The 15,000-nt window shown below is 40.2% G+C and overlaps 2 protein-coding genes across 3 annotated transcripts in view; both read left to right on the forward strand.

Moving 5' to 3' along the window:
• The window catches only part of LOC113811197 (dual specificity tyrosine-phosphorylation-regulated kinase mbk-2), a 228,031-nt gene that overhangs the window by 103,331 nt on the left and 109,700 nt on the right, over positions 1-15,000 (forward strand). The gene's annotated exons all lie outside the window — the stretch shown is intronic.
• LOC138866319 (homeobox-like protein HDP1) overlaps positions 1-15,000 on the forward strand; it is a 50,387-nt gene that overhangs the window by 25,353 nt on the left and 10,034 nt on the right. The window contains exon 2 of the mRNA XM_070138798.1: positions 2,903-4,045. Within this exon, the coding sequence (XP_069994899.1) occupies positions 2,903-4,045 (1,143 nt within the window). The remainder of the gene's footprint in view (positions 1-2,902; positions 4,046-15,000) is intronic.

Consider the following 15,000-nt stretch of genomic DNA (forward strand, 5'->3'; position numbering starts at 1 on the left):
TAGATAAATAATAGAAAAAGAAAAAAAAAATAGATTGATAGATAAATACATAGATAAATAGATTGATAGATAAATACATAGATAGATGAATAGATTGATAGATAAATAGATTGATAGATAAATACATAGATAAATAGATTGATAGATAAATACATAGATAGATAAATAGATTGATAGATAAATACATAGATAAATAGATTGATAGATAAATACATAGATAGATAAATAGATTGATAGATAAATACATAGATAGATAAATAGATTGATAAATAAATACATAGATATATAGATTGATAGATAGATAAATACATAGATAGATAGATAGATTGATAGATAAATAGATTTATAGATAAATGCATAGAGAGATAAATAGATTCATAGATAAATACATAGATAGATAGATAGATTGATAGATACAAATAGTAAAAGTGCATAATTATGTGAATTATTCGGAATGTATGAAAATATATGAAATAGATGAATTGAGTATGTGTATGTTAAGTATAGATATTATTATAAATATGATTCATTAAAATTGTATATATATATATGTATAAAAAAACTAAAGTTAGGCAAAAATGATAGTGATATTAACAGATTGAATTAAAATTATTCAGATGTGAAGATAAAATATCAAGAATTAGTTATAGATGTTCTGTCATATGCAAAATGGACAAACAAATCGAAGAGGGACAGACGCTAAGAAGGAAATGAATGATAATAAAAAATAACGCAAGAAAATGAACAAGTACAAAAAAGGAGGAAGAAATAAACGATTAAAAACAAATGAGAAACGTATACCAGTAGAAAAAATAAACCAAACAAACAAGAAAGGAAGAAAGAAATGAATAAAACGCAAAAAAAAACAGATAGAAAAACAAAACAAGAGACTGAGTAAACGAAAGAGGAAGAAACAAACGAATAAAAAAATAAAAACAGACACAAAAGCAAACAAGCAAACAAAACCCAAACAAACGAGAGAGAGAAGAGAAGAGAAGAAGCAAAGAAAACGAGCCACGAGACCGAAGACGGGAGATAGGCGAAGGGAGGCGATAACGAGGAGGCGAGGCGAGAGAGAGTGAAAGTGACCCCGCGGAGCCATACCCGCCGGGGAAGGGGGAGGGAGGGGGGGAAGAGGGGGGGTGGAGAGACAGGGAGGGGTGAGGAGGAGAGGGAGAGGGAGGGGAGGGAGGGACGAATGGGGAGGAAGGGAGGGGAGGGAGGGAAAGGGGGAAAATGAAGGGATGGATGGGAGGGAAGGGAGAATGAAGGGATGGATGGGAAGGAGGGAGGGGAATGGGAGGAGGGAAAGAGGGAGGGGAATGGGAAAAGGAGGGAAAGAGGGAGAAAGGAAGGAGGGAGGGTGGGAATGGGAGGAGGGAAAGAGGGAAGGGAGGAGGGAGGGAAAAGGGGGGGAGAGAAAGAAGGAGGGAGGGAGGGGGGGAGAAAGAAGGAGGGAGGGGCGAGAGAAATGAGTAAGGATGTAGGGGAGGGATGGAGGGATGGGAGGGGTGGTGATGCTGGTAGGGAGGGGAGAGGGAGGAGGAGGAGGGGTTGGAGAGGGTTGAGGATGAAGGCATGGCGATGAAGTGAGAGGGAGTGGGGGTGGAGCTTGAGAGGGGAAGGGGGGGGTTATGAGGTAGAAAGAGATGGTGAGGGGGGGGAAGATGGGGCAGGAGAGGGGGGAGGGAGGAGTTGCAAGCCGGCCGCAGCTTCTTTCTTTTCTTTGTGGCTTTTTTATTGTTGTCTTTTCATTGCGGTCATCATCACCACCACCATTTTCATCACCATCACCATCATTTTCATCATCAAAATCGTTATCATCATCATCATATTAACCTTTTGTGTGTTTATATATATATATATATATATATATATATATATATATATATATATATATATATAATATATATAATATATATATATATATATGTATACACACACACACACACACACACACACACACACACACACACACACACACACACACACACACACACACACACACACACACACACACACACACACACATATATATATATATATATATATATATATATATATATATATATATATATATATATATATATATATTTTATATATATACATATACATATATACATTCACGCAAATGATAGTTAAATGGATAGATTGCGATATAGAAAGTGACTTGTGTGTGTGTGTATATGTGCGTGTATGTATTTATGTATGTACGTACGTGCGTGTGCGTCTTTTCCACAGGAGAATGTGCATGGAACAAGCATATTATAAACCATTTACGTATCTTTTTTTCTAGCAAGCGATAAGAAGCAAAAGACCCAATAAGGAAGTGAACAATCCAGTCAATATTTGCAGAGGCTGATGCAACATTCTTCAATTTGCATAATGGCTCGTATGTACTCATTATTTTTCGAATTTCTGACCAGCGACAAGCAGGTTTTTGCATATTCTGGAAACGATAAGTAATTTGCATGTCTCTTTTTTTCCCGTTTTTCTTCCGTTTTTTATTTTTTTTTTTTTTCGTAATAGGAAAACGTTCTGGTGATTCGTGTGATAGTATAGAAAGGGAGAGATGTGGGATAGAAATGTTTTATGGTAATGTGAGTTCGTTTTCGTTGGTAAATCGAATGAAATTTTGATTATAAGTGTTAGTTATGGGATAAAAATGTTTTATGGTAATGTAAGTCAGTTTTCGTTGATAAGTCGAATGAAATTTTGATTATGTGTTAGTTATGGGATAGAAATGTTTTATGGTAATGTGAGTTCGTTTTCGTTGGTAAATTGAATGAAATTTTGATTATAAGTGTTAGTTATGGGATAAAAATGTTTTTATGGTAATGTAAGTCAGTTTTCGTTGATAAGTCGAATGAAATTTTGATTATGTGTTAGTTATGTTGTTAAGATGGATGATGTTCGTTATGTTGTTAAGATGAATGATGTTCGTTATGTTGTTCAGATGAATGATGTTAGTTATGTTGTTCAGATGAATGATGTTCGTTATGTTGTTCAGATGAATGATGTTAGTTATGTTGTTCAGATGAATGATGTTCGTTATGTTGTTCAGATGAATGATGTTAGTTATGTTGTTCAGATGAATGATGTTAGTTATGTTGTTCAGATGAATGATGTTCGTTATGTTGTTCAGATGAATGATGTTAGTTATGTTGTTCAGATGAATGATGTTAGTTATGTTGTTCAGATGAATGATGTTCGTTATGTTGTTCAGATGAATGATGTTAGTTATGTTCAGATGAATGATGTTCGTTATGTTGTTCAGATGAATGATGTTAGTTATGTTGTTCAGATGAATTATGTTCGTTATGTTAAGATGAATGATGTTCGTTATGTTGTTCAGATCAGTGATGTTAGTTATGTTGTTCAGATGAATGATGTTCGTTATGTTGTTCAGATGAATGATGTTAGTTATGTTGTTCAGATGAATGATGTTAGTTATGTTGTTCAGATGAATGATGTTAGTTATGTTGTTCAGATGAATGATGTTCGTTATGTTGTTCAGATGAATGATGTTCGTTATGTTGTTCAGATCAATGATGTTAGTTATGTTGTTAAGATGGATGATGTTCGTTATGTTGTTAAGATGAATTATGTTCGTTATGTTCGTTATGTTGTTCAGATGAATGATGTTAGTTATGTTGTTCAGATGAATGATGTTAGTTATGTTGTTCAGATGAATGATGTTCGTTATGTTGTTCAGATGAATGATGTTCGTTATGTTGTTCAGATCAATGATGTTAGTTATGTTGTTCAGATGAATGATGTTAGTTATGTTGTTCAGATGAATGATGTTAGTTATGTTGTTCAGATGAATGATGTTAGTTATGTTGTTCAGATGAATGATTGTTATGTTGTTCAGATGAATGATGCTCGTTATGTTGTTCAGATGAATGGTGTTAGTTATGTTGTTCAGATGAATGATGTTAGTTATGTTGTTCAGATGAATGATGTTAGTTATGTTGTTCAGATGAATGATGTTAGTTATGTTGTTAAGATGAATGATGTTAGTTATGTTGTTCAGATGAATGATGTTAGTTATGTTGTTCAGATGAATGATGTTCGTTATGTTACAATTCTTACGCTAGGAATGATTATAAAAGAGCGCAATAATAACAACAAGAATTCACAAATTGCATCAAAAAGAAAACTAATTTACGAATCTTACGGTTTTTTTTTTTTCATCTTCATTTCTTCGCTTTTTTTTGTTGTTGTTAAATGGGGTGTGGGAATGAGTGTTGCCATCGGGGTCTCAGAGCTTTTCTTCTTTCTTGGCGAATTTCTTAAAAGCAGGACAGTCTGGGTTGCCTAAAGCGATTTTTTTTTCTTTTTTGGTTTGTTTCAATTTCTCTTTCTTGTTGTCTTGTGGTGAAGTAAAGTAAAGGTTGGTAAGTAGAAAGTAATGTTTGGGTTTTTCTGTTTCGTTTTCTGTTTTCTGTCTTTGTAGTTTGTGTTATTCTATGTTTCTGTCTGTTCTTTTCTTTTTCTCTCTTCTCATTTCCTTTCCTTTTCCCTCCTCCCCTCTCTTCTCTTCTCTTTTCTCTTCTCTTCTCTTCTCTTCTCTTCTTGTTCTCCTCTTCTCCTCTTCTCTCCTCTCCTCTCCTCTTCGTCTCCTCTTCTCCTCTCCTCTCTCTCTCTCCCTCTCTCTGTCTCTTCTCATCTTCTCTCTCTCTCTGTCTCTCTCTGTCTCTCTCTCATCTCTCCTCCTCTCTCTCTCTCTCTCTCTCTCTCTCTACTCTTTCTCTCTCTCTCTCTCTCTCTCTCTCTCTCTCTCTCTCTCACTCTCTCATCTCTCCTCTACTCTCTCTCTCTCTCTCTCTCTCTCTCTCTCTCTCACTCACTCACTCACTCACTCACTTTCTCACTATCTATTTAGCTATCTGTCTATCTTTTTATCTTTTTAATTTTTTCCATTTCTTAACGTCACCGAAAAAAAAAAATCTTGCTTGATCTTAAAGGCTTAAAGAGTTGATAACGGCGGTTGAATATCTATTAATTAGGTTTTCGAAATGACAAAGGGTCATTAGAGGTTGTTGGTCAAATGTTAATTAACACGAATAAAAGTGATTAACATCGCGAGGGGCGTGACCAATCTCTCATTTGTGCAACACTGGGATTGGCTGATGCAATGTGAATCCTTGTAATGCAATTGGGTGTTTCACTAATCCAAGATTCGAAGGAATGATTCGATGGAGTGATTAAAGTGTTAATGAGTAAAGTGATCAATATTTTATTTTTCTTATTGAAAGAGTATATAAGGTTGATGATTGGGAATGGTGGTGATGATGACAAGGGTGGTGGTGGTGGTGGTGTTGGGAGGATTATGATTATGGTAATGATAATGGTGATTATGATGATATGATAAAGATGAGTATAATTGTAATAGTAATAAAGGCAGTACTATTACTATCAACACTAAGACTAATGAGGAAGATGATGATAATAGTAATAATAATAACAACAATAATAATGATATGATACGACAGCCATAATGAAAAAGGACAATAACAAAAAAAATAAAAAAATAAAAAATGAATAAATAACAATCACGTCTATAATAGCTCCCCCTGCAGATGGCAAGCAGAGTACAGAAAACGGGGTTGGGTCTCCGCGCGTTCCATAGGACTTACATTTTGCGGTGGAGAGAAACCAGCATAATGACGATAATTCTATTTACAGCCTTACTCAGCTGGCCTGCCACGGTTGTGCAGCGAATGGAACAACTTTCTGCCGTTTTTCCGCGTTCGTGAGGCCATTCGTTCCAATTCTCGATGCGTACATGCATACATATGTAGATACGTACATGCATGCGTGAATATGTGACCATACATACATACATATATGTATACATACATATATATATATATATATATATATATACACATGCATATATACATACATATATACATTCATACACACATTCATACATACATTCATACATGCATACATAACCACACACACACACACACACACACACACACACACACACACACACACACACACACACACACACACACACACACACACACACACACACACACAACTCACACGCACACACACACACACAGCAATATACATGTCATGTCTCGTTCCTTTTTTCCTTTGCAATGTCGATAGGAATATTATTATGGGTTTACGACAGCGTGACTTGCTGTGGGAAGGCTGTGTGTGCAAGACGAAAGAGAGAGGGAGAGAGAAGTGGAGGATTTGGCGCGGAGGAGAAGGCAGAAATGGTGATAAAGATGGAGAAATAGGCGACGTTCGGTTTGAAAATAGGACACTTGCAAACGTAGATAAGATATACACGCACACGAATAGGTACAAAGTTACACATATAAATGGATAGATACATATACGTACTCGCGTGCGAACACGCACACGCACCCCCCCTCCCCCCACACACACACGCACACACACAAACGCGCGCGCGCATCCATACACACATATATCCACATCCAGTCCTTTCTACAAAAAAAGGGCCATTAACCATCCAATTAACGAAGCCAGCATAAGTAACATTCACCCAAACAATAATAAAAATGATAAAAAGGCAAGAGCCATCGCTAATTACGGCGGTTATAAGCACATAACGCCGGTGTTGTGATGACATCTCAACGGCACAACCCGGACTTAGCGCGTGACGTCATTCGGGAGCTTCTCACCGCATCAGGGTCCCGTAAACGATATATTTCTTCCCACGGTGAATTGCCTTATGAATATGGACGTTTTTTTGGGGGGGGGATTTTGGTAGCTTCGAGAAATGCGGACGGGGTTGGGGGGGGGTTGGGGGAGGGGGAGAGGGGGGGAGGGGAGGGGTTGGGGTTGGGGAGGGGGAGGGGAGGGGAGGGGAAGGGGGAGAGGAGTGGAGGAAAGGGGAAGGGGGAGAGGATAAGATTCGTGTTTTTTTTCGTGTGTGGGGGTGGGGGGGGGTGTTTGTGTTTGTGTGTGGGTGTGTGTGTGTGTGCGCGTGTGTGTGCGTGTGTGTGTGTGTATGTGTGTGTGTGTGTGTGTGTGTGTGTGTGTGTGTTTGTTGTGGGAGGGGGGTGTTTGTGCATGTGTGTATTTGCGTGTATGTATTTATGTGAGTGAATGCACGTGTTTACTTGTGTTTGTGTTTGTGTGCATGTGTGTGTTTGTGTGTGCTTGTTTGTGTCCATGTGTGTGTGTGTGTGTTTGTGTCCATGTGTGTGTGTGTGTGTTTGTGTCCATGTGTGTGTGTGTGTGTTTGTGTCCATGTGTGTGTGTGTGTGTGTGTTTGTGTCCATGTGTGTGTGTGTGTGTTTGTGTCCATGTGTGTGTGTGTGTGTTTGTGTCCATGTGTGTGTGTGTGTGTTTGTGTGCATGTGTGTGTGTTTGTGTTTGTGTGCATGTGTGTGTTTGTGTGTTTGTATAATAGTTTGTGTGTTTGCGTGTCTGTGAATGAATACACGTGTTTACCTGTGTTTGTGATTTATTTTTCAACCCTTTGCCTTGTATGACGAAATGGGTGTTGCGGTCGCCTAGAAAGCCTTCCATTTCTTGTTTGAGTGAAAAAGGGGCAAAGGACGTGAACTTTGGCGCCATTCCGATTTTGAATTTTGTTGCGCAGTGTTCAGCTCTTTTCTTTTAATTGAGAGCAAAATTCTTGTAGGAAAAGAAAATTCTTTTCATTCTTCTCCGAGAGCAATCCAATGTGTGTGTTTTGATATATTTATATATGTTTTTTTTCCCAATGCGAAAGCTCCATCGTTCTGCGGATTTGAATTTAAACGTCGTGAACTTTTTTTTAACGGTTTTTAACGGAAGTCGCGGTGGTTTAAGGGAAATGCATTAATTTTTTTTCCGGCTCATTGGTATTTGTGTAATATCCTTTTTAAACTTCATATTATAGAAAGGGAGAGAGAGAGAGGGAACAAGAGGGAATGGAGGAGAGGGAGAGAAAAGAGAAGAGAAAAAAGGGAGCAGGAGAGAGAGAGAAAGAGAAAGAGAAAGGGAACAGATAATGAGAAAGGGAAGAGACAGACAGACAAAGAAAGAATAAACTTTAATAGATAATACCCCAATTATCAAATCGTAATTCAAAATCAGATAAAGATTCAAAACACTAGATAGAGATGTAGATAGATATAGCTAAATGTAGATAGACATAGATATACACACTTAATAAAACACGCACACAGATATACACACTTAATTAAGCACGCACACAGATATACACACTTGATTAAACACGCACACAGATATACACACTTAATTAAACACGCACACACGCGCACACACACACACGCTTGATCTGCAACAATTTACCCAACATAAAGCTTCGTCATTCTTTGGGTATGTGATCCTACCTTTTTCTTTCTTTTCTTTTTTTTTAATATTTTTTCGATTTCGGGGCATTTTGGAACCGCTTCCAATCACATCCAAATAATCAATAGCGAGAGAATCGCACTTTAATCACCCGCAAAATTACCCAAGGGTCTTGCATGCAACCGCCATTGCAGAAGTCATTAAGAGTCGTTTCCCTCTTGAAAAAAGGGGAAAAATGAGACTTCATTCCGAGTGGCTTGTTTCGGCAGTCGTTACTCCTTATTTTGATCGTTTGCAACATCGGTGCGTTGCTTCAGCGAGGGTTTTAAGCGAGTCAATTGCAGCTGTTTTTTTTTGGTGTCGCTGTGACGTTGGCGGCTGGCTGGCTGGCGGGGTCGCGGTTCCCACGCGCCGAGGAAAGTTCCCACGCTCTGCCCGCCCTCCCGTTCTCTCTGTTGATTTCTGTTGTTGTTGTTTTTTTTTTTTTTAGGTCTTTTGTTTGGTCTCTTTTGTTTGTTTGTTTTTCTTGGCTGGGATTTTCTGTTTTTTTAGGTCTTTTGTTTGGTCTCTTTCGTTTTTTATTTGCTGAGATCTGTTTTTGTTTGTTTGTTTGTTTGTTTGTTCTCTTTCGATTTTTTTTCTTTGCTGAGATTTCCTGTTTTTTTGTATATTTGTTTGTTCTCTTTCGTTTTTCTTTTATGAGATTTCTTCGCTTCTCGCCGTGGCTTCTCTCTTCTTTTTTTATATCTTTTGTTCATCCGTTTCGTTGTTTATCTCTATATAGCTCTCAGCCTCGTGGCTTCCAGGCTCTCTATATCTCTCCCTCTTCCCCTTCTATACTCCATCTTCTCCTCCTCTTCCTCTTCCTCCTCTACCCCTTCCTTCCCTCACCCTTACTTAACTCCTCCTCCCTCCGCCTTAACTTTCCCTCCTCTACCCCCTCCGCCCTTTTCCTTCTCTCTCTCTACAATCCTCCACCACCAACTCCCTCCCTTTACTTCCCCTTAACCTCCCCCCTCTTCCCCCCTCCTCCCCTATCCCTCCACCCCGTCCTCCCTCCTTCCCTTAGCCTCCACATCCCCCCTCCTTCCTATCCCTCCCCCCCTTCCTCCACCCCGTCCTCCCTCCACCACCACCTCATTCCACTCCTTCCCCTTAACCTCCTCCTTCCCTATCCTTTCCCCCCCCCTTCCTCCACCACCAACTCCTTAACCTCCTTCCCTTCCCCCCCCCCCCCCTTCCTCCCTCCACCACCAAACTCCTTCCCCTCCTTTCCCCCTTAACCTCCACCTCCCCCCCATCCTTCCCTATCCCCCCCTTCCTCCCTCCACCACCAACTCCCTCCCCTCTTTCCCCCCCACCCCGTCCTCCTTCCCTATCCCTCCCCCCTTTCCTCCCTCCACCACCAACTCCCTTCCCCTTAACCTCCCCCATCTCCCCCTCCTTCCCTATCCCTCCACCCCGTCCTCCCTCCTTCCCTTAACCTCCCCCTCTCCCCCCTCTACCACCAACTCCCCCCCCTCCCTCCACACCCGTCCTCCCCCGGGCCTGTTCCCCCGCGGGCGCCCCCCCCCCCCCCCGGGGACCCCCCGAGGGAACGCTCTCACACTTCTCCGTGTTCCTTTAATCGCATTGGCATCGAGGGGACAAAGACACTTGTTGTACCTCTTCTTGCGTGTGTTTGTTTGTTTGGTTTATGTGCAGCTTTATTGATTTTGTTTGTTTGTCGCCGAATTTGTTTGTCGTTTGTGTTTCGTGTATTTGTTTACACCTGTTTCTCCGACTTTATTTGTTGTGGGTGTGTGTTTATTTATTGCCATATGTTTGTGTTTATCTCTATGTTTCGTCCCTTTCCAATCTTTATGTAGCTGGTATTTTTTATGTATTTTTTACATGTATTTTCATAGGCATGTTTTTTTTTTCTTCTTTTCTTTTAAATAGGCGTATTGCGATACGTCTATTATTGTCACTAATTATAACCAGCAACGGACAAAGGAACAGAAAAGGTTAGCCAATGAAGGACAAAAGAACAACAGCAAAGCAATTTAAACCGACGTCCTAAAGATGAACCATGAAGAACAAATTAAATAAGTAAATAAACATCAGAATTAAAAACTGACAAACGAAAGAACAAACCCAAAAAAAGGCTCACCATCTAAGAACTGAAGAAGAACAACAATGAAACAAAAATAAAACAACGTTAGATAAAAAAAAAAACACGTGTCAATTTTATTTGTTATTGTTCAGCCGAAGTGCTGGTATTATCAGGACATTTAATTCGCACAAAGGAAGATCATTGTCAATGGCAGACGTAGCCGGCAGGGGTGAAGGACTTAGAGATACCTTGATAAAGTTACCGTAATTGATTCTTTGTTCCCGGAGGTGCCATTTCGTCTCTTTTTTTAATTGTATTTAATCGGTCAATATGGCCAGTTATCCGATGTCACGAATAGGAAAATAAAACTTTGATAGCGTATTAAGATCGTGATTCTTTTACGCTGTAGAGTGTGATGCAAATATTGAAGATGAGAAGGGGTTAATGATTTTATCGGAGGAAGGAAAGGAAAATAAAGAGGGTTCGAAAAATCGCTCGTTGGTAACCCGCGGGGACTGATCGTTCGCGCCAAAAAAAGCAAGGTCGGTTAAATTGAGTTTCCATTGGCAGTTACTTAATGAATTCCGCGTCCTTGGCCGTTAATTACAGCGGTTACGGTCATTGCGGTTCATTTGAGATTGGGTTATCCATGACGGGGGTTGGCAGGAAAAAAAAAGTTAAAAAGGTAAATGGAACTTTGTATATGGCTTTGAGATACTTGTGTTCGAATCGGTGGCTGATGGCTTCGGTGTGGGATGGGTTGTGTGCGGGTAAGTTTTTTTTTTATCTGTTGATTGGGGTATTGTTTGTTCTTTATCGGTCATTGACGTTTGTTTGTTTATATGTCTGTCTGCTTGTTTGTTTCTCTCTCTCTCTCTCTCTCTCTCTCTCTCTCTCTCTCTGTCCCTCTCTCTCTCTCTCTCTGTCCCTCTCTCTCTCTCTCTCTCTGTCCCTCTGTCTCTCTCTCTCTCTCTCTCTTATTCACTCACTCACTCACCTAATAGAGATAAAAATAGATAGGTAGCAGCGAGCGAAGAAAAGGGATTAACGTTATGCAAATTGCACTGTAACAATTTAGCGAACATGGAAACAATGCTTTCCTCTGGAGACCTAAAAAAATAAGAAATAAAAAGATAAAAAAAATGGCGACCTTCTCGTAAGACTGTCTTGCGGGTTGACCTCCGATTGTTGCAGGTCAATGTGGGTGAACCTCTTGGGTGCCAGAGTTGCAACTTCTCTCCCCTATGTCAATTATGTTTCCTCTTCTTCCTCTCCCTCTTTCATTTTTTTTTCTCTCTCTCTTTCTCTTTCCGTCCCTTTTCTGTCTCGATAGGTCATTCGTAGATTTATTTTTTTTCTTTTTTTTCCTTTTCTTCTACGTTGTTTATTATTATTTTTTCCTTTTCTTTTCCTTCCTTTCTCTGCTTCGCATGTACAATTCCTTTCTTCCTTTCCTTTCTCCCTATGTCATTCATTTAGCCCCCTTCCCTTTTTTCCCATCCTTCTCCCTATGTCCCTTGTACCAACCCCTCCCTTTCTCTCCCTTCTCCCTGTTACCCTTATACTACATCACTCCCTTCCTCTCCCTTCTCCCTATGTCCCTTATACTGCGTCCTCCCTTCCTCTCTCTTCTCCCTATTTCCCTTATACTGCGTCATCCCTTTCTCTCCCTTCTCCCTATTTCCCTTATACTACCCCCTCCCTTCCTCTCCCTATTTCCCTTATATTGCGCCCTCCCTTTCCCTTCTCCCTATGTGCCTCATACCACCCCCTCCCTTTTGCTCCCTTCTCTCTCATTATGTCCTTTTCTCTTTCCCTATCCATGTTCTTCCTTTTGTCCCGTCCCTTCCAGTTCCTCTCCTTCTTTCCCTCTTTTTCACGTGATTGTTCCATCTTCCTCTCTCTCTCTCTTTCGTTTATTTCTTTTCTTATTCCCTCTTCTCCCTGCTCTTCACTCGTCTTATACTGCGCCCTCTCTTCTCCTTCACTCTCCCTTCTCCCTATTTCCCTTATGCCGCGGCCTCCTTTCTCTCTCTTCTCCCTATTTCCCTTATACTGCACCCTCCCTTCCTCTCCCTTCTCCCTATTTCATATATACCGCTCCCTCTCCTTATGCCCTCTCCTCCTTCTCCTTCCCCCAACCACTCTCCTCCCCTCTCTCCTTGAGGAATCAGTTTCTCCCTCACCTGACAGACCTACCTCCTCTCTCCACCTTCCCTCCCCATATCCCTTCTCCTTCCCCCTCTCTTTTTGACCTACCCACCTCATTCCTCCCCCTCCCCTAACCTCCCTCTCCTCCTTCCCTCCCAACCCTCCCCTCCTCTCCCCTCCTTCTCCGCCTCCCCTTACCCTATGACCCTCTTCCTTCCCCACTCTTTTTTGACCTACCTTTCTCCTCTTCCTCCCCCTCCCCTTCCCTCCTCCTCCCCCTTCTCCTTCCTCCTTCTCCTTCCCTTCCCTTCTCCTTCCCTTCCCTCCCTTCCCATCCCCTCCCTCTTTCCTCCCTCAATTCCCTCCCTTCCTTCCCTCTCCTCCTTCCCCCTCCCCCTCCTTCCCTCCCCCTCCTCTCCCCCTTCCCCTCCCCTTCCTCCCTTCCCCCTCCCCCACCCCTAGCTACCGGATGTGGCGGTGCGTCACGAAGGGAAGTTTCATTTCAAGTTTCATTTCGCGAAGTTTTGCGTCGTGTCAGAAGTTGCGTTTACGGGCGAATTGCACACGTCACTAAAGGACCTCTTTTTTTTTTTTTTTTTTAGGGACTGAAGGGTTATCCGTGAGATTAAAAGAAAAGGAAAAAAAGAAAATACGAGAGATTGCCTTTTTTTTTAGGGACTGAAGGGTTATTAATGAGATTAAAAGAGAAGGAAAGAGAGGAGAGAGAGAAAGAAAGAAAACACGAGAGAAAGAAAGAAAATACGAGAGATTGCCTTTTTAGGGACTGAAGGGTTATCCACGAGATTAAAAGAAAAGGGGAAAAAAAGGAGAGAGAGAGAAAGAAAGAAAATACGAGAGATTGCCGTTTTTAAAGAAAAGGGAAGAAAGGAGAGAGAGAGAAAGAAAGAAAATACGAGAGATTGCCTTTTTTTTAGGGACTGAAGGGTTATTAATGAGATTAAAAGAAAAGGGAAAAGAGGAGAGAGAGAAAGAAAGAAAACACGAGAGAAAGAAAGAAAATACGAGAGATTGCCTTTTTTAGGGACTGAAGGGTTATCCATGAGATTAAAAGAAAAGGGAAAAGAGGAGAGAGAGAAAGAAAGAAAACACGAGAGAAAGAAAGAAAATACGAGAGATTGCCTTTTTTTAGGGACTGAAGGGTTATCCATGAGATTAAAAGAAAAGGAAAAAGAGGAGAGAGAGAAAGAAAGAAAATACGAGAGATTGCCTTTTTTTAGGGACTGAAGGGTTATTAATGAGATTAAAAGAAAAGGGAAAAGAGGAGAGAGAGAAAGAAAGAAAACACGAGAGAAAGAAAGAAAATACGAGAGATTGCCTTTTTAGGGACTGAAGGGTTATCCACGAGATTAAAAGAAAAGGGGAAAAAAAGGAGAGAGAGAGAAAGAAAGAAAATACGAGAGATTGCCGTTTTTAAAGAAAAGGGAAGAAAGGAGAGAGAGAGAAAGAAAGAAAATACGAGAGATTGCCTTTTTAGGGACTGAAGGGTTATCCACGAGATTAAAAGAGAAGGAAAGAGAGGAGAGAGAGAAAGAAAGAAAATACGAGAGAGAGGGAAAAAGGAGAAAATACGAAAGATTGCCTTTTTTTTAGGGACTGAAGGGTTATCCACGAGATTAAAAAGAAAAGGGAAAAAAAGGAGAGAAAAGAAAAAAGAAAACACGAAAGAAAGAAGAAAGAAAATACGAGAGATTGCCTTTTTAGGGACTGAAGGGTTATCCACGAGATTAAAGAAAAAGAAAAAAGGAGAGAGAAAGAAAGAAAATACGAGAGATTGCCGTTTTTAAAGAAAAGGGAAGAAAGGAGAGAGAGAGAAAGAAAGAAAATACGAGAGATTGCCTTTTTAGGGACTGAAGGGTTATCCATGAGATTAAAAGAAAAGGAAAAAGAGGAGAGAAAAAAGGAGAAAATACGAGAGATTGCGCGCATTCCAGAGGTTGTTTGGGGGCTTATGGTTTATAAGTGAAATATTAAGTAAATCTATTAAGTAAAGAAGTACTGAACGCGTTATTAAAGGCCTTTCTGGGGTCTTAAGTGCTATCCATGAAATTAAAGAAAAAGAGAAAAAGGAAGAAGAAAAATGAATATACGAGAGTGTGTTAAGGGCGCATTACACGGGTATCCAAAGGCTGTTTTGGGCCTTAAAGTTTATAAGTAAAGTTTATAAGTGAAATGTTAAGTAAGAAAGTGAGGATGTGTGAGGCTTTGTTGCGAGCAAACTACAGGGCATTTTGGGTCTTAAGTGTTATCCGAGGAAAAAAAAAAAAAGAAACAAATAAACAAGAAATCAAATGAGAAAGATAAGGTGTGCAATAGGGGAAAAAGTGTACACGGAGATTATATATAGGATCAAGTGTAAAAAAGTGTACACAGGGATAAGACACGATAAGGTGTAAAAACAAAGTATACACGGGGATGATACATACGATAAAGTTTAA

Source organism: Penaeus vannamei, chromosome 25 (assembly GCF_042767895.1).
Source record: "Penaeus vannamei isolate JL-2024 chromosome 25, ASM4276789v1, whole genome shotgun sequence".
Classification (NCBI taxonomy): domain Eukaryota; kingdom Metazoa; phylum Arthropoda; class Malacostraca; order Decapoda; family Penaeidae; genus Penaeus; species Penaeus vannamei.